General features: G+C 42.9%; 2 protein-coding genes across 2 annotated transcripts in view; both read right to left on the bottom strand.

The window, feature by feature from the left end:
* The window catches only part of LOC121551042 (MAGUK p55 subfamily member 2), a 21,377-nt gene extending 1,600 nt beyond the window's left edge, over positions 1-19,777 (bottom strand). Inside the window, exons 1-12 of the mRNA XM_041863567.2 lie at positions 19,693-19,777; positions 10,285-10,342; positions 8,628-8,731; positions 6,256-6,408; positions 5,885-6,040; positions 5,342-5,569; positions 3,946-4,077; positions 3,539-3,644; positions 1,379-1,450; positions 1,055-1,216; positions 611-813; positions 352-480 (exon numbers count right to left, since the gene is read on the bottom strand). Of these exons, the coding sequence (XP_041719501.2) occupies positions 352-480; positions 611-813; positions 1,055-1,216; positions 1,379-1,450; positions 3,539-3,644; positions 3,946-4,077; positions 5,342-5,569; positions 5,885-6,040; positions 6,256-6,408; positions 8,628-8,731; positions 10,285-10,315 (1,476 nt within the window). The 5' untranslated portion in view covers positions 10,316-10,342; positions 19,693-19,777. The remainder of the gene's footprint in view (positions 1-351; positions 481-610; positions 814-1,054; positions 1,217-1,378; positions 1,451-3,538; positions 3,645-3,945; positions 4,078-5,341; positions 5,570-5,884; positions 6,041-6,255; positions 6,409-8,627; positions 8,732-10,284; positions 10,343-19,692) is intronic.
* A 1,230-nt stretch (positions 19,778-21,007) lies between these two features.
* LOC121550556 (peptide YY) lies at positions 21,008-24,847 on the bottom strand. The gene is made up of 4 exons (XM_041862866.2): positions 24,663-24,847; positions 23,676-23,863; positions 21,728-21,808; positions 21,008-21,442 (listed from the first exon to the last, which is right to left on the bottom strand). The coding sequence occupies exons 2-4, from the start codon at positions 23,861-23,863 to the stop codon at positions 21,418-21,420; spliced, it is 294 nt and encodes a 97-aa protein (XP_041718800.1). The 5' UTR covers positions 24,663-24,847; the 3' UTR covers positions 21,008-21,417.
* Between the last annotated feature and the right edge of the window lie 672 nt (positions 24,848-25,519).

Genomic DNA, 25,519 nt, shown 5'->3' on the forward strand with positions numbered 1-25,519 from the left:
ATTGAATGGATTTCCTTTGGGTGGTGGATCATTCTTGATACACATGGGAAACAGCGTGAAAAACCCAGCAGCATTCCAGTTCTTCACACAAACCGATGCGCCTGGCACCTACTAAGGCACTTAAATGTTTTGTCTTGATGTAGATTTAACAAGTGACATCAATAAGGGATCATAGCTTTCACCTGGTCAGTCTATGTCATGGAAAGAGGAGGTGTCCTTAATGTTTTGTATACTCAGTGTATAATGGCTAAACAAAGTGAGGCATGTTGGGATTCCTGAATGAAAGACATAGCAGTCATTGATTTTTCCATTCATTCATTATCCTCTGTTTGGCTTCACCCTGGTGCTTACCGTCAGCTGCTTGGTGACGACTCCAGTCTCGACGGCCGACTGGTTCATGGCCTTGAGGACCTCAAAGTCAGGGGCCTCGATGAACACCACGTAAGGCAGGAACTCAGACGTCCGCAGTACCTTCAAGGCCTGGAAGTAGTACAAGGAATACAATGTCTGTAAGAGGTACCAATGTCTATAACTGTTAGAACCCTGAATTCACCCATATAGGGCTCCAGATTGTGGTGTGTGGGGCCACAATGTAGCCAGTCGCTCCTACCTGAGGATTGGCATCCAGTACACAGATGCGACCGGCCTCCACCACCTCGTGGATGGAGTCCATCTTGGTGCCGTAGAGATTGCCGTCGTACTCGCCATGCTCCAGGTAGCGGCCATTCTTGATGTCTGTCTCCATCTTGCTCCGCGAGGTGAAAGCGTACATCTGGCCCTCCCGCTCCCCTGACTTTGGCTTTCTGGAGGTGTCTGGAGGAGGCAAGAAGATTATCTACATTTGAGTCATTTAGCAGACACTCTTATCCAGAGCGACTTGCTGGAAACTGTTTCAACAATCACTAGTTACTGTATGAAGGTGTCCTAACACAATGAATTCAATCCAAAGTCCAAAGAATATTCTCAGATTGTTAGGACTATACATCAAGGGCTAGCTTTAGCATGTTAGCATTTCTTTTTAATTAGTTGGAAGGTTAGCGTTAGCAACGCTCACGGGGGATGGTGGTGCCGTAGTGCTGCGGGTCAGACAGCAGCAGTTTGTTCTTCAGGCTGCGTCGGCCCACTCCCAGAGCACCAATCAGAACCAACGTCTTCCTGCGGAACGGAGGCACCTTGGCAACCTCCTCATAGATCAGCAACTCATGCCTGTCAAACTCTGAGAGATAGATTAATAGAGAGAGAGAGAGAGAGAGGGTGAGTAAAAACAATGACAGATAAAGACAGAGACATACAGTGACAAATTGATAGCTTTGTTTATTTGTTAACCTTTCAATGTAACTTACAGAAACACTCAGAATTCACAGAGAGAAATTCCCACCTGCATTCTTTGTGGTTAGATACATCATCTTTTTCTTCTTGTTCTTTCCCGCCACTCCAGTACAAAGATTTCCTGTCACAATAACACACATGTAAACAACGATGATCCCATTCAAACATGATCCCATACAAACATGATCCCATACAAACATGATCCCATACAAACAAAACATGATCCCATACAAACATGAACCCATACAAACTCCATCTATCCACATGCATCCACAGGTATTCACGTTTTTCTTATTAATTATCCATTTGATTTTACACTAGGGGGCAGTATATAACAATGCCAAGTAGAGGTCTTCATGGGTCCAAAAAGTTGGAAACATTCCGAAATGGACCTGGGGCTTTCCCACCCGGACCCAATACGCATAAATATATTTTTTTAAATATAGAGACCCGTTCCAAATGGACCCGAGGCCAACTAGACCCATTCAGTATAGAAAAGTGAAGTTTTTAAGCTACTTTATTAACCGGAGCTGATAAAGCACAAGGGAGAGGAGGGAGAGAGAGGTGCTGCTCTAGCAGGCGGGGGGGGTACTGTTAACACAGGGAGGAGGGAGGGAGGAGGGAGGGAGGGAGGGAGAGACAGCAACCAACCAAGCCGACTCGTGCTGTAGCAGACTAATACCTGCCATAGCTAGGTTATTTATCTTCCAATATGATTACGTAGTACCTGTCTTGACTACATCAAACCGGGAGAAGCTAGTTAAACTAGCTAGCTAGGCTAATCACAACTATGAAATAAGCACTGGGTAGCTGCAGGAACAAGGTTTGGTCAGGGAGGTGACCAAGAACCCGATGGTCACTCTGACAGAGCTCTAGAGTTCCTCTGTGGAGATGGGAGAACCTTCCAGAAAGACTCTCAGACCATGAAAAACAAGATTCTCTGGTCTGATGAATCCAAGATTGAAATCTTTGGCCTGAATGCCAAGCGTCACGTCTGGAGGCAACCTGACACCATCTCTACGGTGAAGCATGGTGGTGGCAGCATCATGCTGTGGGGATGTTTTTCAGCGGCAGGGACTGGGAGACTAGTCAGGATCGAGGGAAAGATGAACGGAGCAAAGTACAGAGAGATCCTTGATGAAAACCTGCTCCAGAGCACTCAGGACCTCAGACTGGGGCGAAGGTTCACCTTCCAACAGGACAACGACCCTAAGCACACAGCCAAGACAACGCAGGAGTGGCTTCGGGACAAGTTTCTGACTGTCCTTGGGTGGCCCAGCCAGAGCCCGGACTTGAACCCGATCGAACATCTCTGGAGAGACCTGTAAATAGCTGTGCAGCAATCCTCCCCATCCAACCTGACAGAGCTTGAGATGATCTGCAGAGAAGAATGGGAGAAACTCCCCAAATACAGGTGTGCCCAGCTTGTAGCATCCTACCCAAGAAGGCTTGAGGCTGTAATCTCTGCCAAAGGTGCTTCAACAAAGTACTGAGTAAAGGGTCTGAATACTTATGTAAATGTGATATTTCCGTTTTTTATTTTTTATAAATTAGCAAAAATGTATAACAAGAACTGTTTTTGCTCTGTCATTATGGGGTATTGTGTGTAGATTGATGAGAAAAAAATGTGTTTAATCAATTTTAGAATAAGGCTGTAACCTAACAATATTTGGAAAAAGTCAAGGGGTCTGAACACTTTCCGAAGGCACTGTAGGACCTGTTTCAAATTATCACTTTTACGCTCAACATAGCCACTTCAGATGCGCACTCGCTCTGTAATGGGAAAAATATCTTCTTACTATAAAATCTGATCAAATAAAATAATAGCATGGGATGTATAAGCATATCTTGTCAGCTAAATGAACCAGCCTACAGCTTATGGCATGGAGCATAGCCAGATAACATACAGTAGGCCAACTCATATTCTGTTCTTCTGAAATACATTTTGATATGATAATGTTTCTTTAGACCTGACTAAAATAAATAATTGATTTATTGTGATGGTGTATATTAAATTGATATATTATACTTTTTTAAATGTAGATGTTCCAAAGACTCGCATCAGCGGCTCGTATGCGTAGAGGCATGGAGATGCTAAACGGGTTTATGTTAATTACCGGTCAATTACTGTGAGACCGGCAGACTTTTGCATGACAATACCCGTCTGACAAAATGTCATGACTGCCACAGCCCTATGCACTGGTCCTACCTGTGGGGGCCAGCTCCACGTCTCTCTTGACAAAGGCTTTTCTTTTCTCCTCCAACAGCTGACTGGGGATCAGCCCAGCACTGCCTCCCTCCACACAACGACGAGCCTGACAGACCCACAGGATGATACTCTCATCAATACTTAGACCCACCAGTACACACACTGTGTACCGATAGGCACAAGTAGCCGAATATAGAGGTGATAGTGTTGACAACAGAAGCAATACACTAAACAATGTGTGTTACATACAGAATAAATATCACCTGGGAGCATGAGCAGCAGTGTGCAGCGTTTTCCTTTCTGTTTTTCATGAATTTACCTACAACTCCAGCACCTGCTGAAAGTATGTTCTTCAGCTTTTTTTACATCCAGTACAGTACATGGCAAAATAATCCGTATGGACCCACCTGCCACCAGTTGAGGTCATCCTGATTGACGATCTGCAGGATATCACCGGTGTAGAACTTAAGCCCCGCCTCTTTACAAGGGTTCAAGTTGTCATTGGCTGGGTCATAATCATAGTGACACTTCACAAACACCTGTGGGGAACAGGAAGTAGATACATACAGATGGTTACGAGTCTGTTACGGTTGGATAGTGTTGAACATTTTGTACCAAATTCAAAAGCAGAAGCTCGAGTCGTGCACACTTCTAAATGCAAAGTTTACATTTGTTTATCAAAGTGGAAGTTTTGCTATAGAGCATGCAGTATGTGCATTCAGAGTATACAGCTGTATACACTATTCCAGTTGATCACTGCAAGCCATTATCAACCAGAATGCATGAAAACAAACCACTTTCTACAATCCTCAGTTGAACTACATTACTGTAAATATCAACACTTCCTCAGCAGCCATAACACCCTTCTGCTGACGACTTGTTTTTACTCTCAGACTATCTTCCCATCCCGGCTTTTCCACAGCCCACCAGCCACGGAACGAGTGAAGATACAAGGGAAGAAATCCCCCAAAAAGACGTAAGGGATAACTCAGCTCCCTCTGCCTGGTGGTATCCATGACAACCAGCCGGGGAAGAGGGGGTGAGCACTAGCAGACAGTGTGACACCGTCATAATCCACCCCTCAAAGTATATTCTTAGAGCCAGTAAATGATGTACAAACTGTCTAGTAGATTGAAGTTAATTGGCAGGGGCAGATTAATGCTTTTACCTACCGCGGGGTACTGGATTAGTATTCCCACGGGGGGCCAGTATGAAAAATAAAAAAAGAATGTATGCACTCACTAACTGTAAGTCGCTCTGAATAAGAGCGTCTGCTAAATGACTAAAATGTAAATGTAAATGTATTTGGGTACAATAGTGGGGCCCTGTCTGTGGGTCTTATAGCTTGTCTGTCTTGAGGCATGGGGCTCTTGTTTGTTTTTAACGTTTACCTGTCTGTTGGACTGGTAGCATGTTGTTAAAGTACGTGTTGTGTATGTTAACCCTTACCTGTCCACTGGTAGTTTGTTAGGTCACACTTTATTTGGATCGTCCGGATTGTCCATCTGTAGATTCTCTACTATCAACAAACTATCTGTTGATAAGCAACTGCCTGCTAAGGTTACGGTTAGGGTTAGGTTTAGAATAAGGTTTAGGGTAAGGCTTAAGGTTAGGGTAAGGGTTAAGTTTAGGGTTAGGATAAGGGTTTAGGTTAGGTTTAGTAGATAGTTAGTTGAAATGTTACTGATAGTCTGTCCATAGTCTGTTGAGCATCTACAGATGGATTATCCCCCCAAAAAGTGTTTCCATTTGTTATTAACTCGTACTTGTCTGGTGTCTTGGTACTTTATTGTTAACTCGTACCTGTCCTGGCGCGTGGCCCTCCTGATAGCTGGGGAGGATCTTGAGCACCACGCTGCCGCTGGCATCCTGCAGAATCTCCTGCAGCACCCTCGGGTCCTCGCCCACCTCCTTCCCGTTCACCTCCTTGATGATGTCACCCGCGTGGAGGAGACCCTGCTGGTCGATCATCCCGCCGTGGAGGATCCTGGCGATCACCAGCTCCCCTGCCTCCACACGGAAAGTCACGCCCTGAACAGGTTCAAAACATAGAAACGAATGAGGATGTGTGGGGTCTTGCTACTTTGGCACAAACTCTCTCCTCTCTTCATTGTTCTTCTACACTGTCCTATATGTTCAATAAAATATCTTAAATGACAATATAATTGGAATTCCCTCTCTTGAAAAAAATACATGAATGATGATACACTACAGTTACAATTATACACTATGGTTAAAACCACTAGCCTGGTTGTGATTCAGCCAAAGGAGGAAGAGTTGACTAAAACTGAGTGCCATGCTATCGATAACAGATAGGTGATAGACAAAGCGCAAGGTGGTACTAACAAGATGTTCCCCAGCCACTTTGCGGATGCCAACCATCCGGACGGCATCTGGGGGCACGGGCTGGTTGTTGACGGGGAGCTCCATGTAGGCACAGGGGCTGGGGGGAGGGGTGTCACACACCTGGGACGCCACCGAGTCATGGGTCTCCAGCAGAGACTGGGAACCACTCGGCAGAGGGAGAACATTAGATTGACAGCAGACTAAGGCGACAATAAATACTTTCTTGAGACTAAATAGTGGATTATGTGATGAAGGATATTTCTTCTCTGCACGTCTATGTAGGTGTATGTGTGCATTGATGTCCACGTGAGTGTGTGGTTTAATGTGTATGGGTATGCGTGTGCACACTATGTGTGCGTCTGTGTGTGCACCTGAAAGTGGGGTTCGTTGAGGATGCGTGTGAGCTCTGCTGCGGTGTTGCTTTGGTGTGTGAAGGGACTCAGCTCTCGGAGGATCTCCTCGACCAACTCTACATTGTTGTCCCTCACCGCCTCCAACCTGGTCTCCTCCAGACTCTCTGGCTCCTACGGGACATAAGGAAACACACACACACGTATACTTTTATTTGAATACATATTTGAAATAGACATGCTCAGGAATTATTTAATTTTTTTACCTTGCGCTTTGGGCTGGATGTGTCAATGTGTAGTTCATACATGAATAAAATATGAGCAGAATTACTGTTTTACCTCAATAAGCCACAAAATCCCTAGTTTGAAAGCGACTGTTTTTCTGGAAGCTGTGCTGCGCCATTTTCCCTACATTTTCCCTCTCGTGGGTCAGCCCCCTAGCAATTTGAGTTCTAGCCCATGAGCCCTCAGCCCCTAGCCATTTGAGTGACAGCTAGCAAAATGCACACCATTTTCAGGACCACTTTTGTTCAGAACTACTGGCTAAAAATTATAGAAAAGTACTGGAGAATCTCTTTAAGATGAAAACAAATATGTTTGAGAATGGTTTTGCGTACTCTAAAAATAGTAAGTACACATACGTTGCACCTTAAAATATACATAAAAATCTTTCAAAATCATAATTTTTTAGTTCTCTGTGACTTTTATCTGATTAAATAAGTATTTTTCATCAAAGTAGAGTGGAAGCCATTAATATTTCACAGAGTCTCCAAGATCCGCCCAAATGTTCCTTATAAAGAATGCCTGGCTGGCTGACTTTCTGTTTGAAGTTCATTCACAGAGGGAAATGAGTTGAAAGTCAGCTGATCATGTCTTTAATGTAAAAGCAGATGCTTGAAAGTAATTCTTGAGAGAATTAGTGGACATTAACAACTGAAGGGATGGGCCAGACACAACCCTGGGGTCTGGAACTGAGTGGCATCTGGCACCAGCCAGGAGTTTAGGCTTCCAGCCCAGTGGTTGTCGTAAGAGCAGATTTTGGATCCACCTATCCTTCCTTAAATGTAAACTTACTATGAAGAGGGGTTAAGCAAATATGTACTGGGATCAACACTTACACAGAGTATATGGGCCTCACTAACAGACCAAAACTGTAATTGAAACTCTTTGGGAATAATGCCACCTGGTGGACTAGTAGTGCAACTACACCTTATATCTGGTTCATTGACAAACTGTGGTTCAAGGCAAATCAATATGCCAGGCCTCCCTTAGAAGTGCTAATTTTAGTCTGGGCTGTCACTTCTCATTTCCCCTGTAGGGAAGAGCCATGTGTGTGTGTGAGAGAGAGTGTGTGTGTGTGTGTGTGTGTGTGTGTGTGTGTGTGTGTGTGTGTGTGTGAGAGAGAGAGAAACTCCTCTCATCATCTGACATCAAAGCAATCCAGCAGGAGTCATTAGTGCTGGGGCATGACAGTTCCACATCCTCAGATGTCGACTAGTTTGAGATCATATTACCCTCTTCATCAGTCCTCCTTGAGACAAGAGATTACCTCATTTAAATAATTACATTTACTTGCCCTAACTAATCACAAATAAATGAATAACAAAATGATAAAAGACCTGTTGGGCTTTTTTTTTAAAGATCTGTGTCTTAGTAGCCTTTGTTCCAAACCAATCCCCTGTATTTCCAGCAACAGTACACAGACACTTCCCCATTTATCACTGAGCAAGACTTCAATTAAAAGGTGCCCAACCCATTAATTAAACAAAAGGCTAAACACCAAATGTATTTCCTAAGCAATTTCATGATTCCCATTTCTGTCTCCTTTGGTCACAGCCGTGGTTTCCATTTCCCCTCAGCCATGAAGAGTGTTGTAATGACTTACAGCTCTCACAGCTATTTTCATTTGGTAGTAAATCCTGTAACGGATTTGCAAAGGTTGATGCGTCTCACCTTTTTTTAAATGCATGCCAGCTGAAGGGGGATTTCAGTTGCAATTACATGCTGTGATGCCTCTCACCTTTTATAGAACGCATGTTCAGAGGGAAGGTGTCAGTTCACATGACATTGTCTCTGTTGCCATACAGGGTTGTGAGTTTGTGAAGGCTTGAATGAGTTATAGCTTCTGGGAACGTGCAGTGTCTTTTTGGCGCTGGAATTTCTTGGTTTTAGGACTGTGGGCCTTATTCAATCACTCTCTCTGGGTTGTGTGTGTGTGTGTGTGTGTGTGTGTGTGTGTGTGTGTGTGTGTGTGTGTGTGTATGAGTGTGTGTGACCCTACATACTAGGCCTACATATTTCCCCTTTCTCTGACTCACCACGAGGCTCTCTGTAGGCGTGTGAATACATCCTGCCATGTTTGAGTGCGTGTGTACTAGGTCTCTCTGACTCACCACGGGGCTGTCTATGATGCCCTTGAGGAAGATGAGGTCCAGGTCATTGGCGGTGGTGGAGCTGTTGCTGTCACTCAGGGTATCCAGGACCTGGGGGGGTACCGCTACACACAGAGACACAGAAACACAGATACAGATTCAGAGGAATGAGTTACACCCAGCTTCACACAGAGACATAGGGTTCAGGACTGGCCCTTGGAAAGAGGAAAGACTCGCCCTTTTGCGAAGACAAGTTAAACTTATCGTTTAAGTTTTGGAGGAGTTATCGCATTTCTACTGCCAAGGTTCAGGAGGTTTTCCGGACCATGTGATCTAAGCGGACGATGTGATCTATTTGTGGGCCCCACAAATACTGTAAGAACCTTGAATGGATCATCAGTTTGAGCTTTATCTCATAAAACCTTTAGCATGCAGCTAAATGTATGAAGCAAAGTATTGTTTTACAGGCTTTCAACTCAATTTACACCCCAGTCAGCAAGCTCCCCCTGTTAAACAAGAATTTTAACTGTATGCTGCCTCTGCATTTCTGCACCCAGCTATGAGTGACTAAGCTATGAGTGACTAAGCTATGAGTGACTAAGCTATGAGTGACTAACAATGAGTGTCATCAGCATGTCGTTAGCATGTCGCTCTCCAGTATAGGATATAAGGACTTAAAAAAATATATATATATAGTTAGTCACAATCAATGGCCGTATCCTACAATGTCATTGTATCTAATATATGGTCTGCCCAAGGTCTCAGTTGACCATCTTCTGCTATTGATTAAAAACAGTCCATTTTGTGGTATCTTTCTCACAGAGAAAAGAAAAGTGCTCATACAGTATCTTCTCTCTATATTGCTACTGGGTAGTATTTGTGTATCTTAAAGGGGCATTCAGCAGTTGAAACAATAACAAAGCGTTTTCCAACCACTGTTTCAGTAAAAAGCTGAGGGAATGAGACTGGAGAAATGTAACCACTCTCAAATTCATACACAGAGCTATGGATGCAAGGACTGCCCATCCATTATATCAAAATTATATTATATTATATTATTATATTATATTATAAAATTATAGTTTTAACCACGTTTTGAGGTTATAGAGTGTTTGTTTACATTTACTTTGTTTAAAAATATTGGAGTAAAACAAGCTTATTTTGGTTTGTGATGGGGTACGGCAGTTGAACTAAGCTCATGAGGCATTTATAGGTTATATTTTTCAAGAATCAATGGGTACATATAATTCATTTATAAGTCAACAAATGGATGTAGCAACTGCAGATTGCCCTTTAATGTAAAGTGTGACCCAAGACTCCCTCCACCAAAGTCCAAAACATGCAGGAAAAGATGGCGGCTGTTGTCTGGACAAGCAGTGAAAAATGGGTCTACTTCCAGGAAGTAACAGTGTCAGTTCAATCTCCATTTAGGGGCCACATTATATGGCTTCATTAAAGTAGACCTTTGCTGGCTGCGACAGTGAGAAACTGTGGGTCTTAATGGCTGTGTGGTGTGTTTATGGATGTGGGTTTCATATAGAAAGTGTGGCGGCCCCATTTATCAGAGCTATGGACAGAGGAGATGGGTTGGGTAAGGGAGGAGAGGAGGGAGAGGGGGATGGAGGAAGGAAAGGAGGGATGGAGGGAGGAAAGGAAGGGAGAGGAAAACAAAACTCACCAGGCTCTGTGCCAGTTGACGCCACAGGCATGTTGAGGCTTTAGTCAAACTGTGTCAGCTGCAGGCAGAGAGGAAGAGGAAGAGAGAGAGAGAGAGAGAGAGAGAGAGAGAGAGAGAGAGAGAGAGAGAGAGAGAGAGAGAGAGAGAGAGAGAGAGAGAGAGAGAGAGAGAGAGAGAGAGAGAGGGAGAGAGAGAGAGAGGGAGATGGGGGGCATTAATAAACATTTTGTTTAATAAAACATTAATTTGTATTGAGAGTGTTTCCTCATGTGTGCATGATTGTGAGCCAGAACAGACATCCATTTTGAATGCAGTCATCAGAGCTGAAATGTATGGTAGAGGCCTTCACGGGTCCAAACAATTGGATACGTTCTGAAATGGACCCGATATGCATAAATACATTTTTAAAATATAAAACCCGTTCCGAACGGACCCGAGGACAACTAGACCCGTTCCGTATAGACCTGGTCGGATCCAGACCCGGTCCGAATGAGGGAAGCAGCAGAAAAATCAATTTTTAAGCTAATTAATTAACCGGAGCTGATAAAACACGAGGGAGAGGAGGTAGAGAGAGGTGCAGGGGCCGTGCTGTGTGTGTAGGTTACTGTGAGTGTGAGCGAGTGCATGCTCTAATATGGTAGCTATTAGTCTACTATAGCACGAGTCGACTTGGTTGGTTGCTGTCTCTCGTCTCCCTCCCCTCCTCCCTGTTTTGATTTTACACTAGGGGGCAGTATATAACAATGCCAAGTAGAGGTCTTAATGGGTCCAAAAAGTTGGAAACATTCCGAAATGGACCTGGGGCTTTCCCACCCGGAACCTATATGCATAAATAAATATAGAGACCCGTTCCAAACGGACCCGAAGACAACTAGACCCATTCAGTATAGACCTGGTCAGATCCAGACCCAGTCCGCAGCAGAAAAGTGAAGTTTTTAAGCTACTTTATTAACCGGAGCTGATAAAACACGAGGGAGAGGAGGGAGAGAGAGGTGCTGCTCTAGCAGGCGGGGGAGGGGGGGTGTTACTGTGAGCGAGTGACACAGGGAGGAGGGAGGGAGGAGGGAGGGAGAGACAGCAACCAACCAAGCCGACTCGTGCTATAGTAGACTAATAGCTGCCATAGCTAGGTTATTTATCATCCAACATGATTACGTAGTACCGGTTTTGGCTGCATCAAGCCGGGAGAAGCTAGTTAAGCTAGCTAGGCTAATTGAGGCGGCTGCATGCCCTTTCTCGTCCTACACAGTTACAAACAACAACAACTCCATTCAGAATATAAAGTAACAGCCTACCTGTTGGCTCTTGGTCGTTGTAGCCTATCCTTCACCTTTAACTCCATCATTTTAATTCCATCTTCCATTGATTAGATATTTCCTAACACGGAGGCTCTATGACTGTAGCCTAATGCCACTTTGATGACTTATGATTGGCCAACAACCACAAGCTACACACACCGCTCTCGTGAAAAGCAAAGAGCAGCAGCATAAATTATGTAATTTCTCTATCTCTTTACTGCAGTAGTCGCGTTCGGATCTGTATGGGTCCTTCCAGACAAGTCAGTTCAAATTACACATATACGAGACCTGACAATCATATCAGATCCGACCCAGACCCGTGACATTATTTAGAATTCTGGATCCGGACCCGCTCGTTCCCAGATCGGGTCTTGGGTATTTGGGTGGAGCCATGAAGACCTCTAATGTACAGTAACGATACAATTTATACCAGCATAGAATCCAACAGGTGCATTTAGGCATTTTTCTTAGTATAATATTCACCAGCAGAGAGTGCTGTTTTCCCATCAGCAGATTATATTCAAGTTTGAACGATGGACTACCAATAAGCACTGATGTTTTCCTTGACTTATATACACTGAGTGTACAAAACATTAGGAATACATTTCTAACATTGAGTTGCACCCTGTTTTGCCCTCAGAACAGCCTCAATTCATTGGGGCATGGACTCTACAAGGTATAGAAAGCATTCCACAGGGATGCTGGCCGATGTTGACTACAACGCTTCCCACAGTTGTGTCAAGTTGGCTGGATGTCGTTTTTGTGGCCATTCTTGATACACACGGTAAACTGTTGAGAGTGAAAAACCCAGCAGTGTTGCAGTTCTGGCAACTACTACCATACCCCGTTCAAAGGCAGTTAAATATTTTATCTTGCCCATATTTTTGGATCTGAGCTAGAGGTCTTCACAAATCTACCTGTACCCGAATACCCGAGGCCCGAGCGGGAACCAAGCAGGTAGCTTGTTGTTGTTGTTGGCCAATCATAAGTCATCAAAGCGGCAATAGGCTACAGTCATAGAGCCTCCATGTTGGGCAAAAGTTAGGAGATATTTAATCAATGGAAGATGGAATTAAAAGTTAATTGAGAAGGATAGGCTACAATGACCAAGAGCCAACAGGTAGGCTGCTATTCTGAATGGAGTTGTTGTTATTTGTAACTGTAGGATGAGAACGCTCATGCACTGCAGCCTCAATTAGCCTAGCTTGCTAACATTAGCTATCTTAACTAACTTCTCCCGGTTTGATGCAGTCAAGACAGGTACTACATAATCATATTTGATGATAAATAACCTAGCTATGGCAGGTATTAGTCTACTATAGCGCGAGTCGGCTAGTTTGTTTGCTGTTTCTCGTCTCTCCCTCCCTGCTCCCCGTTTCACTCGCTCACACAGTACGGCCCCTCTCCCGCCTGGTAGAGCAGCACCTCTCCCTCCTCTCCCACACGCTTTATCAGCTCCGGTTAATTAAGTATCTTAAAAAATGACTTTTCTGCTGCTTTCCTTGGATCAAATAGGACTGGGTCTGGATCCAACCAGGTCTATATGGAACGGGTCTAGTTGTCCTCGGGATCGCCATATAGTTATATATATCTTTAATGCTTATCGGGCTCGGGTGGGAAAGCCCCAGGTCCATTTTGGAACGGGTCCAACTTTTTGGACCCGTGAAGACATCTAATCTAAGCCTTTGTTTCGGATTTCTTCTAACCCTTCGACGGTGTGCGGGTATCTATTCTCCCAGGACAATGTAAGGAGACATGAACAAGAGAGAAGGCCTGCGCCGTCACAGACAGAGTGGGCATCTGGTGTAGCTAATCCATGGTATCCATGACAACAGGCTCAATGTATGGTAAGAATGGAGAGGTGGGGGCAATAATGGAGAACAAAAAGAGAGCAGCGGCCCCACCAACACTCATCCCCCGAAGAGGAGAGATAGTAAAAACCATGCAGAGAGGTCCTGTATATGTCGAACGCTGAAAGGAGATGGTTTAAGAGAGCGCATGATACATAGAGACTGAGAAAGAGAAAGAGAGAGAAAGTGAGATTGAGAGAGAGCGAAAAAGAGTGGGACAGTAAGAAGAAACGAGACAAAGAAGGAGAGAGACACAGAGGGCGGGACGACAGACAGAGGGAGAAAGAGAGACAGAGAGGGTGAGAGGGTGAGAGTGAGACATACAATGAGAGTTAGACAGCAGGACTAGAGAGTGCATGAGAGAGACACAGAAAAGTAGCGAGAGTAAAACGAAAGAAGCAGAATAAAGAGCTGAAAATCCTATTTCAGCCAACAATAATAAGAACCTGAGGCGGCAGACAGACAAATCAATCAGACAAATGTATTCTACCAACACACTCAACAAGCCATTTTGCTGCTTCACAGTGTTTTGATAACTTCTGCTAGCCAGATGTCGGACAGATTCCCCTCATTTACAGACTCTTCCGAGTCAGTGGTTGTTTGTCCAGGATCAAAACAACTCATGTTACTGGGAAACAAGACAGGCAGTAAGTCATGAGGAGGAGGATAGCATCCACATGAATGACTCACATAGATTACACCTGCTTCTACCACTACTGCAGTTATTACACTTCTGTATTGGATATTTATTTGTTTAATCGGTTATATACAGTACCAGTCAAAAGTTTGGCTTTTTCTTTACTTTTACTATTTTCTACACTGTAGAATAATAGTGAATACATCAACACTATGAAATAACACATATGGAATCATATGGGGGGGCAATGCCAATAGTCTGGGTAGCCATTTGATTAGATCTTCAGGAGTCTTATGGCTTGGGGGTAGAAGCTATTTAGAAGCCTCTGGGACCTAGACTTGTCGCTCCGGTACCGCTTGCCGTGCGGTAGCAGAGAGAACAGTCTATGACTAGGGTGGCTGGAGTCTTTGACAATTTTTAGGGCCTTCCTCTGACACTGCCTGGTATAGAGGTCCTGGATGGCAGAAAGCTTGGCCCCAGTGATTAACTGGGCCGTACGCACTACCCTCTGTAGTGCCTTGCGATCGGAGGCCGAGCTGTTGCCATACCAGGCGGTGATGCAACCAGTCAGGATGCTCTCGATGGTGCAGCTGTAGAAGCTTTTGAAGATCTGAGGGCCCATGCCAAATATTTTTAGTCTCCTGAGGGGGAATAGGTTTTGTCATGCCCTCTTCATGACTGTCTTGGTGTGCTTGGACTATGTTAGTTTGTTGGTGATGTGGTCACTCTGCGGTAATAGTGACTGTTGGTTTGATTTACAATAGATAGTGGCACCAATTACATTTCATTAGATGGATACAACTAGTGAATGTGATGAGGAGTGAAATTGTCATAGCTCATCTTCAAATAACATTTAATTTTAGGAGAAATGTATGACTGTTGTCAAAACATTAATAAAATAAACATATCTGTAAAATGGTAAGAAGACAAATATGTCCTGTATCAGTGAATCTAGGCATATCTGTCCTGTGAAATATTTCATTAGATGTGATGGTGTTCCAACTTCCATGTGTGCGTTTGGCTGCCAGTGGTGATGTCTCCCTTCCATCCATCTATCCAGAATACCAAGCAGCTCTCCTTTCCTCTCTGTCCGCTGGACTGCTCTAATAAGCTATGGCTGAAAATAGCCCCTCTCTAGGGAGAGCCACAACACACACAGACACAGACACACACACGCATGCACGTATGTACAGTGTACAAATGCACACAAGCATACACACACACACACACACACAGGGCTATCGACCTAGGGCTATCGACCTATAGGTCTCTGTAGGTATCCAGGGACGTATGAGATGGACCGCCTCCTTTCTTCCCCGTCAGCCAGTTGCTATGACGATCTGCTACTACAGTCTGCAGCCACCATGGTGACCAGTAATGATGCTTAGGGAAAGGGATCGGGACGCATATTTTCAGCGCATGGTGCATGTTAGAGGGGCTGCTGGGATGGGGGAGCAGGGGGAACGTGGGTAGAGGAGCACCGTCAGCAGGGGTTATTCATCTATGCTATACACACACATACACACATAGACACCGTTCCATCATTCCACCACTCATGCCAATGCTATTGCTATAGGTGGGGAAACAAAGCAGCCTTCCAGCCTCCCCATTGGCCGCTCAAAAAAAGGAAAAGGTGATTATGCATTGAGGGGAGGTAGGCAACCAATGGGATGTACCGCTTTCTACCCCGCCCATCTAACGCACATTCACACTGCTGCTAGGCTAGGCATTGTGTAAGCCCCTCAAGCAGGAGAAGGTGGAGAAAGAGAGGGAGTACATCTAGAGATATCTGCCAGTGGTGCTTGCCTATGGAGCTGTGAGGGGAACGGCACCTCCGTACCTTCAGGCTCTGATCAGTCCCTACACCCAAACGAGGGCATTGCGTTCATCCACCTCTGGCCTGCTGGCTCCCCTTCCTCTGCGGAAGCATAGTTCCCGCTCAGCCCAGTCAAAACTGTTCGCTGCTCTGGCACCCCAATGGTGGAACAAGCTCCCTCACGACGCCAGGACAGCGGAGTCACTCACCACCTTCCGGAGACATTTGAAACCCCACCTCTTTAAGGAATACCTGGGATAGGATAAAGTAATCCTTCTACCCCCCCCCTCTTAAAAAAAAATAATAATAATAATAATAATTGTAAAGTGGTTATCCCACTGGTTATAGGGTGAATGCACCAATTTGTAAGTCGCTCTGGATAAGAGCATCTGCTAAATGACGTAAATGTAAATGTAAATATCTAGGGCAATATGGTTAATAAATCCATAAAGCCACTGATAGATGTGGTGGCTTGTTTGGCTTTTATGCACAAAATGTCACCTAAGAGTGTATACATGGGGGAAGATTATTCTAACACAAAAACTAAACAATGGTTGGAATGTCTGACCTAAGCCATACTCAAATTATTTAAATAAAATATCCCTTTTTAGGAGCAAGTCTCTGTGTGCGGATATTTCTTCTGCATTTGCATTAGATTATTATGTGCAGTCAGCAATTTCCATGGCAGAATGCCCTTTACATGATTTTGTACCGTGACTTGGCAGATACAATGGCATCTAATATTGATTACTTGTATGCTGAATTATGATTCTGCCAAACAGTATGAAACAATATAAAAATTATAATTTGTATGATTTATATTCATTTGTTTTGGTACTGTCCATATGTAGCTTGTTTTTGGTCGCAGGTTCAGGAATGGCTGAAGAATTGCAACATTTACCTGGAGCTAACTCTGCAAATAGCACTGCTGGGTGATTTAAAAAGTCATAGTCAATCAGTCAATAATTTAATAATACTCTTAGCAAAAATGTTTATCTTTAATTTACAATATGGAGAATCCATGAGAATAGAAAGGTTCAGAACTTTTGTGAAACATCACAGCACAGTTAAAAAATATATGGCAAATAGAAATCAAAACTGGATGGTGTTCAGAGATAGATGGGAGGGGTTGAGTGGAGCTGAAGGATGGTACTAAAAACAAAAAAAAGAGAACTATTGTAAAATATACTGTATTCGTCAAGTGTATACAGTATATATAAGCTGGAAGTAGAAGCCTAAGTGTTGTTGTCCGTTAGTTTACTCCAATTAGGGGCGGGATGGTAGGGATAGAGGAAAATAATACATTTTAATATTTTTTTCAATATGGGGAATAGGAAATGATGCAGACAATTACATTGATGGAAGCCTCAATCTATCTGCAATATTAAAGCTGATCAACCACCCCCCAAAAATAAATAAATAAATAAATGGTATTACAAAAAAATTATAGTAATAATAATCAAAACGAAGGAGCGATAATTAGCGAATCACAGGCTAATGCTATAGCTAGTTCCCTGATAGAGAGGTCACATTGGCCCACTCATCCTCTTGTCTTCAGACAGACAGTAGGTAGGAAGTTGTGGTGTCTAGAGGATGTCTGGGGCAGAAAATTCCCACAGAATCAATGAGAGCAGCAGAGCCTGCACTGCTGTGGTCGATTCTCTGCCAGTCAGTGTGGTGTAATGGAGCCGTTTCTTTCTCCACTGTTCATCCGCATTTAACTGATTTCTTTTTTTTTCCTGTGCTAACATCAATTGGATAGAAAATGACCTTAAAAACTTTAGGGAGCACCCAAAACATCCACTTGCTTTTTCGACTATTGTACCTATTTTATCTCTTGGCATAAAGAGATCCTGATTACTGTACATTATTCCACTACTAAACTAGCTCAGTAGTTCTACTCCTAAATTTGAACCTTGCTATCACAAGACCCGCCACAGTGCTCCTAGCCGATGGTAGATAAAACACAGATCCCTAGGGAGGTTTCCTTCATCACCCCCCTCCCTCCTCATGTTGACTCATATTGGGGGGTTACTAACCATAGGGCAGGCAGTCCACTTGGGTAGTTAACATCCCCTTTCCACTATTCTCCATCCCTCCCTCCCATTGCCTTTCTCTATCCCTTTCTCCTCACTCATAATGGGCAGTCCACGTGGGTAGTGCATATTCTCTCTTCTCTCTCCATCCCTCTCTCTCATCCCTCCACCCCCCCCTCCCATTCCTCTCTCCATCCTTTTCTCCCTCCCTTCTCTTTCCAATCCCTCTCCACTTCTCTCCCTACCTCTCTCCCATCCCCCTCTCTCTCTCCATCCCTCTCTCCATCCTTATCATTATCCCTCTCTCCATCCCTCTCTCCATCCCTCTCTCCTTCCTCTCTCCCTCCCTCTCTCCCCTCCTCCACACACACGTCATGCTGTGGCCTCTTGTACTAACGACACCACGTCCAGGCCCTAACGAGATCACACGCTGATGTGAACTCCATCTGCTCCCCTCATTGCCCCCCACCCCTCCCTTCCCTCTCATCCACCCCCACCCTCTAAGAGATAGGCTAAATGCCCCATCTGCTTGTGTCACAATATCTGTCCCCCTCTCTCTAAAGACTATGGTGTGTGCATGGCTCCCATCAACACTGTGTGTTAGCCAGTCACCTTGCATTGTGTGGTTTGTTCCAAAGACTCAGTTGAGAGAGAGAGAGAGAGAGAGAGAGAGAGAGAGAGAGAGAGAGAGAGAGAGAGAGAGAGAGAGAGAGAGAGAGAGAGAGAGAGAGAGAGAGAGAGAAAACGGGATGTTTAGTTTTAAGAGATTGATCTCTTCAGTTCCATTATTCTAATAAGTCCTTATTATCAATACATTTGACGTCTGATATCAATGCAATGTCACCGACATATTTTCAAAAGAAATATTATTTTTCACTGCCACCATACAACTATATGATTGGCTTTGAACTAATCACATGGTTTTACTTTAATCGGGAAAGTGAAATTGGATTTCCGTCATGACAGGTCTATAATAGTGTAACAACTTTGTAATAAGGACTGTCCACTTTCACTATTGTGCTTCATCGTACAGGATACAAAACAGAAAACGCAATGTTCCAAAGGTCTGATTCTTACACCTGAGCAAACTCCTCCACACCTCAGATGGAGAGAAAGAGAGAGAGTATCTGCTAAAGACATGCACCTTGTGTGATATTATGATCCTACTGTACCTTGCCAAAAGTCTGCGCGTGCAGGTGGTGTGCGTGCGTGAGTGTGAGTGTAGAGAGTGCATTGTATTGTTTTGCTTACACCATGCACCAATATACCAGACTCTTCAGGGATTAGATTCCTCCATTAACGAAAATACTGTATTACAAAACAGTCTTCATATTATTGTGTATTTAGATTTCATTAAAATTACTGAATTGAACCGTTATCTTTGGTGCGTAGCCGATAGCTAACACCCACATACGATAGCCAGATAACCCACCTAACGCTGGGGGTCTACAACCGACACACAGAGAAACGCATACATAATGTATCTAACATAAATGCAATGCGAAACACAATTATGTATATTTGTATAGAAATTGGGTTCGGTTAGGCTATGTCTAGATCGCACCATTTGAGTATTTGTCTGACTCTGTATCTACATTATCGGAATAATCTACTATTTGATAGTATGATGCCCCCACACGCAAACATGCACAACGAAAAACAGCTAAAATCAAATAGACCATCTGTCATGCATTCCACTGAAAATATATCTTATAATTTCAAAACATAAAAACATTCAAAACGCTATTCTACATAACCGGACTGCACTAACCTGTTCCGTCTCGTGGCCGCGTCGTTGTTTCCGTTTAATTTGAGATCTCTGAACCGCTACTGATTGTCGAACCACTGTAAAGTCGTCGCGAGATTTAAACGGGAAATGCACTTCTTTCCTCAATGTGGGCCCCACCAACTACGTATGGCCAAAGTGTAGAATAGATATCCTGTCCCTACCCTTTTAACAGTCTTTCTAAACTAGTAAACAAATAATTATTGCAGACCCATTTAATGTGTTTACAATAACAAATAAATACAATTAGGCCTACAATAAGTCGAGAACACACAAATATTTTTGATGAAAATAAGTGATTTCCATTACATGTCAAGGATTTACATGATTTTCATCACATGATCTGTGTGTAATCCTTATGCTTTAGATGAATATTATTTGGAAGAAATACACATTTGTTTGGGTTAAAGCTACTCTAAGTTGTGCAGAGTATTACACAATAGCTTAATAGGTCCTTATTGCGTTGGTTATGATAAGGTAAGACAGGGCATCTATGAGTCAAATCCTCAGAAATCATGGCTATTACATTCGTTGAAATGGCCAATGAGCAAATGTAAATCTTATGGATTGTGGCTTTAATGGAACTGAATCTTCAAGATGTCAATCTATCAAAAATGCTGTTCAATGTAACTCATGCAAATATGCTAAGTTAATAATTGTACTTATATTATGTACATTTACATTTACATTTTAGTCATTTAGCAGACGCTTTAGATGTTTTTTATTATTTTTATTTTATTTTTTTATTTTTTTTCCATACTGGCCCCCCGTGGGAAACGAACCCACATCCCTGCCGGCCAAACCCTCCTACCTTGGACGACGCTGGACCAATTGTGCGCCGCCCATGGGTCTCCCGGTCGCGGCCGGCTGCGACAGAGCCTGGACATGTATACATGTATATAATATATAGGCTGATTATAATATATGTACTCCATTATAATATACGTGGATTTTAAAAAATCTGTATTTACTATATCAATCAGTGTTCACATTATATTCACTCTGGCCCTCATGTTCATCTCAGGGAACTGCCGTACAGGAGTGACATCTACTGGATGAAAATGAGTATTACAGTTAAGAGGTATCATCTGCATTGAAATCAAGATGTCCAGTTCTTGCACCAGACACAACAGATGTCTGATTTTCAAGCCGGCTAGTAGAAGATACCCATACCCTTACAGTAACATTGTTTCAACTAGATGTAATGTCTTCTGCTCATCAATACATTATTTTACTCCAAGAGATCCGTTTAAAACACCACAATAATTTTGATTGTAAGAATGAATGAGACACAATAATCTATCTTGTCATAGTCATCCATCAAACTTTAATCACACACAAAGCATTTATACAGTACCAACAATCAAATATTATTCTCTGTTAAGACATACAGAAGTGAAGGTTACACATATGATTTCATCAATCATTATATATTTTGTATTCTATATCTTAATTCAATAATTCATTATGTACAATTGTCTTCATGTGAAGAAATGAGGCAGAGACTTCGAGTGAGAGAGAGAAGTCTGAGAGAGTGAAAGAGGGGGAAGGAGGGTTAGGTATTTAAGGTTGATTTTACATTGTCTTAAGGTCTGTGATGGTCATTGGTTGTGGTCAGGGGTCAGATGGTGAGGCGGTTGTGGGAGGCACTGGTCGGCCTCTCCAGGTATTGGTGGACACCTGGAGAGACAGCCCAATGAGAAAGAGGAATCACCACATGTAGGAGTCGTCATATCTGGAGAGGGAACAGAGGGAAGAGGGAGAGAGGAAGAGAGGGAGAGAGAGAGAACAATGAGTCATGTGGAAATGAACATTTGGTTTACTCCTGGGCTACCCAAAGACACACCCACTAAAAGTTGTGCATGCCAGTCTTTTCCTATACAGTAGGTGGCTGTAGCCGATAAAGCAGCCATTCTTTGACGCTACAATATTGAAATAACCCCAGAAACAAAGAGATATCAGTCTTTGCATCTTCCGTTGAAATTGTGTTGGAAATGTTTGATATCTTTGATGGACTGACCTTGATCTCTGGTCTCTCTCTGCGTTGTTGCCGAACAGCAACTCTGACATCACTCCCTCCTGGGTGGACCTCTTGCCATACCTAGAAAAAAGAAAGGAAGAAAGAGAGAGAGAGAGAGAGAGAGAGAGAGAGATAAAGACTGTCAAACTTCCACTCCCCTCTAAGCATACTGCAGGATGATCTCACTTCTCAATGACAGCTAGAACAGTTTGCTGTCTGAATGTGTCTAAAGGTGCCAAGGTAGCTGTCCGAGGTGTGTGTAATGGGAGAGGGGAGATATAATTATGTGTATGTGTGAAACTTGAGCATGTCAGCCCACAAACTCCCACAGACACTGGAGCCACCAGACAAGGCCAATTAGAACCTAGTGAGTCAGAGGTCCTTTCCTCTGAAAATATGCATTCGAGGCCTTTCTTGGTCAACTACCAAAGATAATGAGGTTTTTAAATGGCATGATAATGTAGTTCTCTGTAGTAAGGTAGGTAATAGACTGAGAAACTACGCTTGGATTGTTCAGGCAAAATCGAATTGTTCTTCTTTCCGGTGTGTTTGTCTGTTTGTGTATGAGCACTCCCTGCACAGATGATGTCTGCACAAACGATCAATTTCTCTTTGAAATTTAAATTGGAAGTTGAATATCTCTGAGGGATTTGGCTGGAATTGCTTCCTCTGTGGGGAAAACATTTTGAGTGGAAGATGTTCACTTTCCCATCATGCCACCTAACCTGCCATTCATAACGGCTATGCAATTTTACGCTCCAATTCAACGCCACTGGGCACTCTAAAGCGATGCCAGTGAAGCGGAGGTAAGCATAATCAGCCAGCCTTCTAAGAAAGCGACCGAGGCAATCACACCTGCTCCATAGACAGCGGGTTGTAACAAAATGTAAAAGGGAACCATCATTGTCAGACCAATATTACTGTTATATATTTTTGATTCCAGGAAAATCAGTGTTCTTGCTGCAGGCAAAGCTTCTCTAATGTTCAAATTAGCATTTCCGATTGATCATTCATATTTGGCGGCAGGTATCCTAACGGTTAAGAGTGTTTGGCCAGTAACCGAAAGGTCACTGGTTTGAATCCCCAAGCCGACTAGGTGAAACATCTGCCAATGTGCACTTGAGCAAGGCACTTAAACCCGAATTGCACCTGTAAGTCACTTTGAAAAGAGTGTCTGCTAAATGACTAAAATGTTAAATGTAGTCCAATGTGTTATTATGACAGACAAGAAGAACAAACTCCACTAAGTGTCATCCTCTTGGACTATCAAGTTCTCATCTACACTTTTCCAGTATATGATTGGTCGTCATCCAGGCCATTGTGATATTATGACAACTTAAATGTGGATGCTATATGATAATGGATTATAAAAGAGTAAAAATGTTGCCCTCTAAGTTGAATGTAAGAGGGTTGGATATATTTTCTTAAAGATCAATGGCCTATTTGAATATCATGAATAATATCAGGTGTGCCTGATTCAGTGCCATTTCAGCATAAGACATAGACCACCTCTTCAATCCAGACATCACCATATTAATATAGAATATGTTATAGGGAACCTGCAGGCACACAGATATCCATAATTCGATTTGGAGACTTCACGTGGGTCTGTCTTCACAGGTTTTATTGCTATGGCATTATTTATATGGAGGGCCAAAAGCTTTTTGAGAGTGCCCTGTAATAAAATGTTGAAAATATATATCATGGTATATTAAGAGCTTGATGCAAAAATAAGAGCAGAAAACTCAGGGGCCACTGTCACAGTAGACTACTTAACATACACCAGAATAAACATGAAAAACGGTTCCATTTGCCATAAAAAACGAGGTATGCCGTTTATAACTTAATAGAAAACATGTCCTTTGATGTTAGGACTAGGAAGAAAGATAATTTAAATGGAAAAAGCTGCTGCGTAGAGTGCCATATGGCGCGCGCAAGGTCTGCTTACCTCTGTCTCGTGATGAGATTGATGTAGTGTCTGAGCGCGGTGTAGTATTTGGCCAGCTCTTCAGGAGGCGCGTCTTCTCCGGGGTTCTCCGGTTTAGGTGGGTAGGCGTCCACGAAAGTCCCGAGACACACCAGCACGCACAACACCAAGGCGACCAAGATGGTCCAGGGTTTCAGCATAAAGGCCATCTGTGGTCAGGAAAAGGGGGGTAGGGACCACGTGATTGTTAAATGTTAAAAAGCCTCAACGGAGCTAAATAATATAGCCTAAATAGCCTACCAATCAATATTACACCAATTTCATAGATGAGCAGGCATCCTAATAAAAAATATGTTTTAGAAGGCTAACATCGTGCGCAATGATGTCCACCTGTTAATAATGGATCATTTCGATCCTGTATTATTCTTTAATTAAATCTGCATTTTCTGTAGGCTACTGAATGCGTCTTGAGAGGAAGTTACAGTACAAGCTAATTCTCCATGTTTGATTACTAATTTGAATTCAAATCGAAATAATTACCTACAAAGTAATAGGAATTAGTTTGAAAGGGAACAAGCAACAAGTAAAACAGCAGAAATAATTGGTAAAAGCTTACCAATTATATTATATTTCCCCTTGGAAACATGTTTTCTCTATAATTCACTAGTCATTGGTAGAATAGTAGGCTATTCAACATGAACATGATTTATTATGCTATTGTCAAATATTTGCAACTGTTATAGGAATGCATGTTGTGCCTACAGCATTCAGGGCTACAACTTTCGCGCCGTAGCTGTCCATGGTTCTGAAAAGCTTTTTCTAGTATTTTCTAGCATTTTCATGATCGGACCATTCAAATGTTTTCAATGACGAACTGCACAAATAGCTACTCATTTTTGATGTCCAAAGATGCAAAGAAATGTAAGCGTCCGCACCACGAGAGCTTAAAAGTAATACAAGCAAAACCTGCAAACATTTCAAATGCACAAGACTAAAAGTTGTACTTACTTTGAGAAGACTTGACGTGAGCTACAGGTAGTTAAGACAACAGGTGTCTGCGTCCAGCAGTGTGGATTCTATTGCTTGGCTTCTGCAATGTTCCTTTTTTAACTGGTGTCTTTGCAGCAAATCGCTGGTCTTTTGCTTCACTCCAACACAAGGGGGTTTATATACCCATCGTCGCCTCGTCAATGTGGTGGGACGGGTGGCTGTGATGGTGAGAAGGGGGATGGGGGCACAATACCGACGTCACCTGATGATTAACATATTACTAATGCATCACACTAGTCGAACTATGTTGGGAAACTCAATTTGAATCTCTGACGTAGGCTATAAGGACATTAGGGCAATTTTGATCACACCTGTCCTATTGACAAACCAATGGAATGCTGTCAAACAATTTGGAGGGACGATGTCAAACATAGCTAAATGGTAATAAGCTTCAAACAGTCTAAAGAACGATAATCATTAGGCCTTTACTCATTCTTTCACAATTTCCAATGGATATCTTGGTTAAAACAGCAACAACATATAGTGCCGGGCCTCGACATATAAGGATTACACTGATTCGACATCAGTAGGCAAAATATCTATTATTATGACTTACAAGGGATAATACTCCCTATAGGTCAGAAAGTGAAATGTACCCATTAGAGTGTTTGGTGGAGTAGCCTAATCCAATAACCACCAGGTGGCTGTCATCTTCCTATAGGTACAGTAATTTAAATCGAATCAAATCTAATCAAATTGTATTTAACACATACACATGTTTAGCAGATGTTATTGCGGGTGTAGTGAAATGCTTGTGTTTCTAGCTCCAACAGTGCCCTATGTCTAACAATTCACAACAATACACACAGTACACA

The sequence above is a fragment of the Coregonus clupeaformis genome, chromosome 35, assembly GCF_020615455.1.
Source record: "Coregonus clupeaformis isolate EN_2021a chromosome 35, ASM2061545v1, whole genome shotgun sequence".
In the NCBI taxonomy this organism is placed as follows: domain Eukaryota; kingdom Metazoa; phylum Chordata; class Actinopteri; order Salmoniformes; family Salmonidae; genus Coregonus; species Coregonus clupeaformis.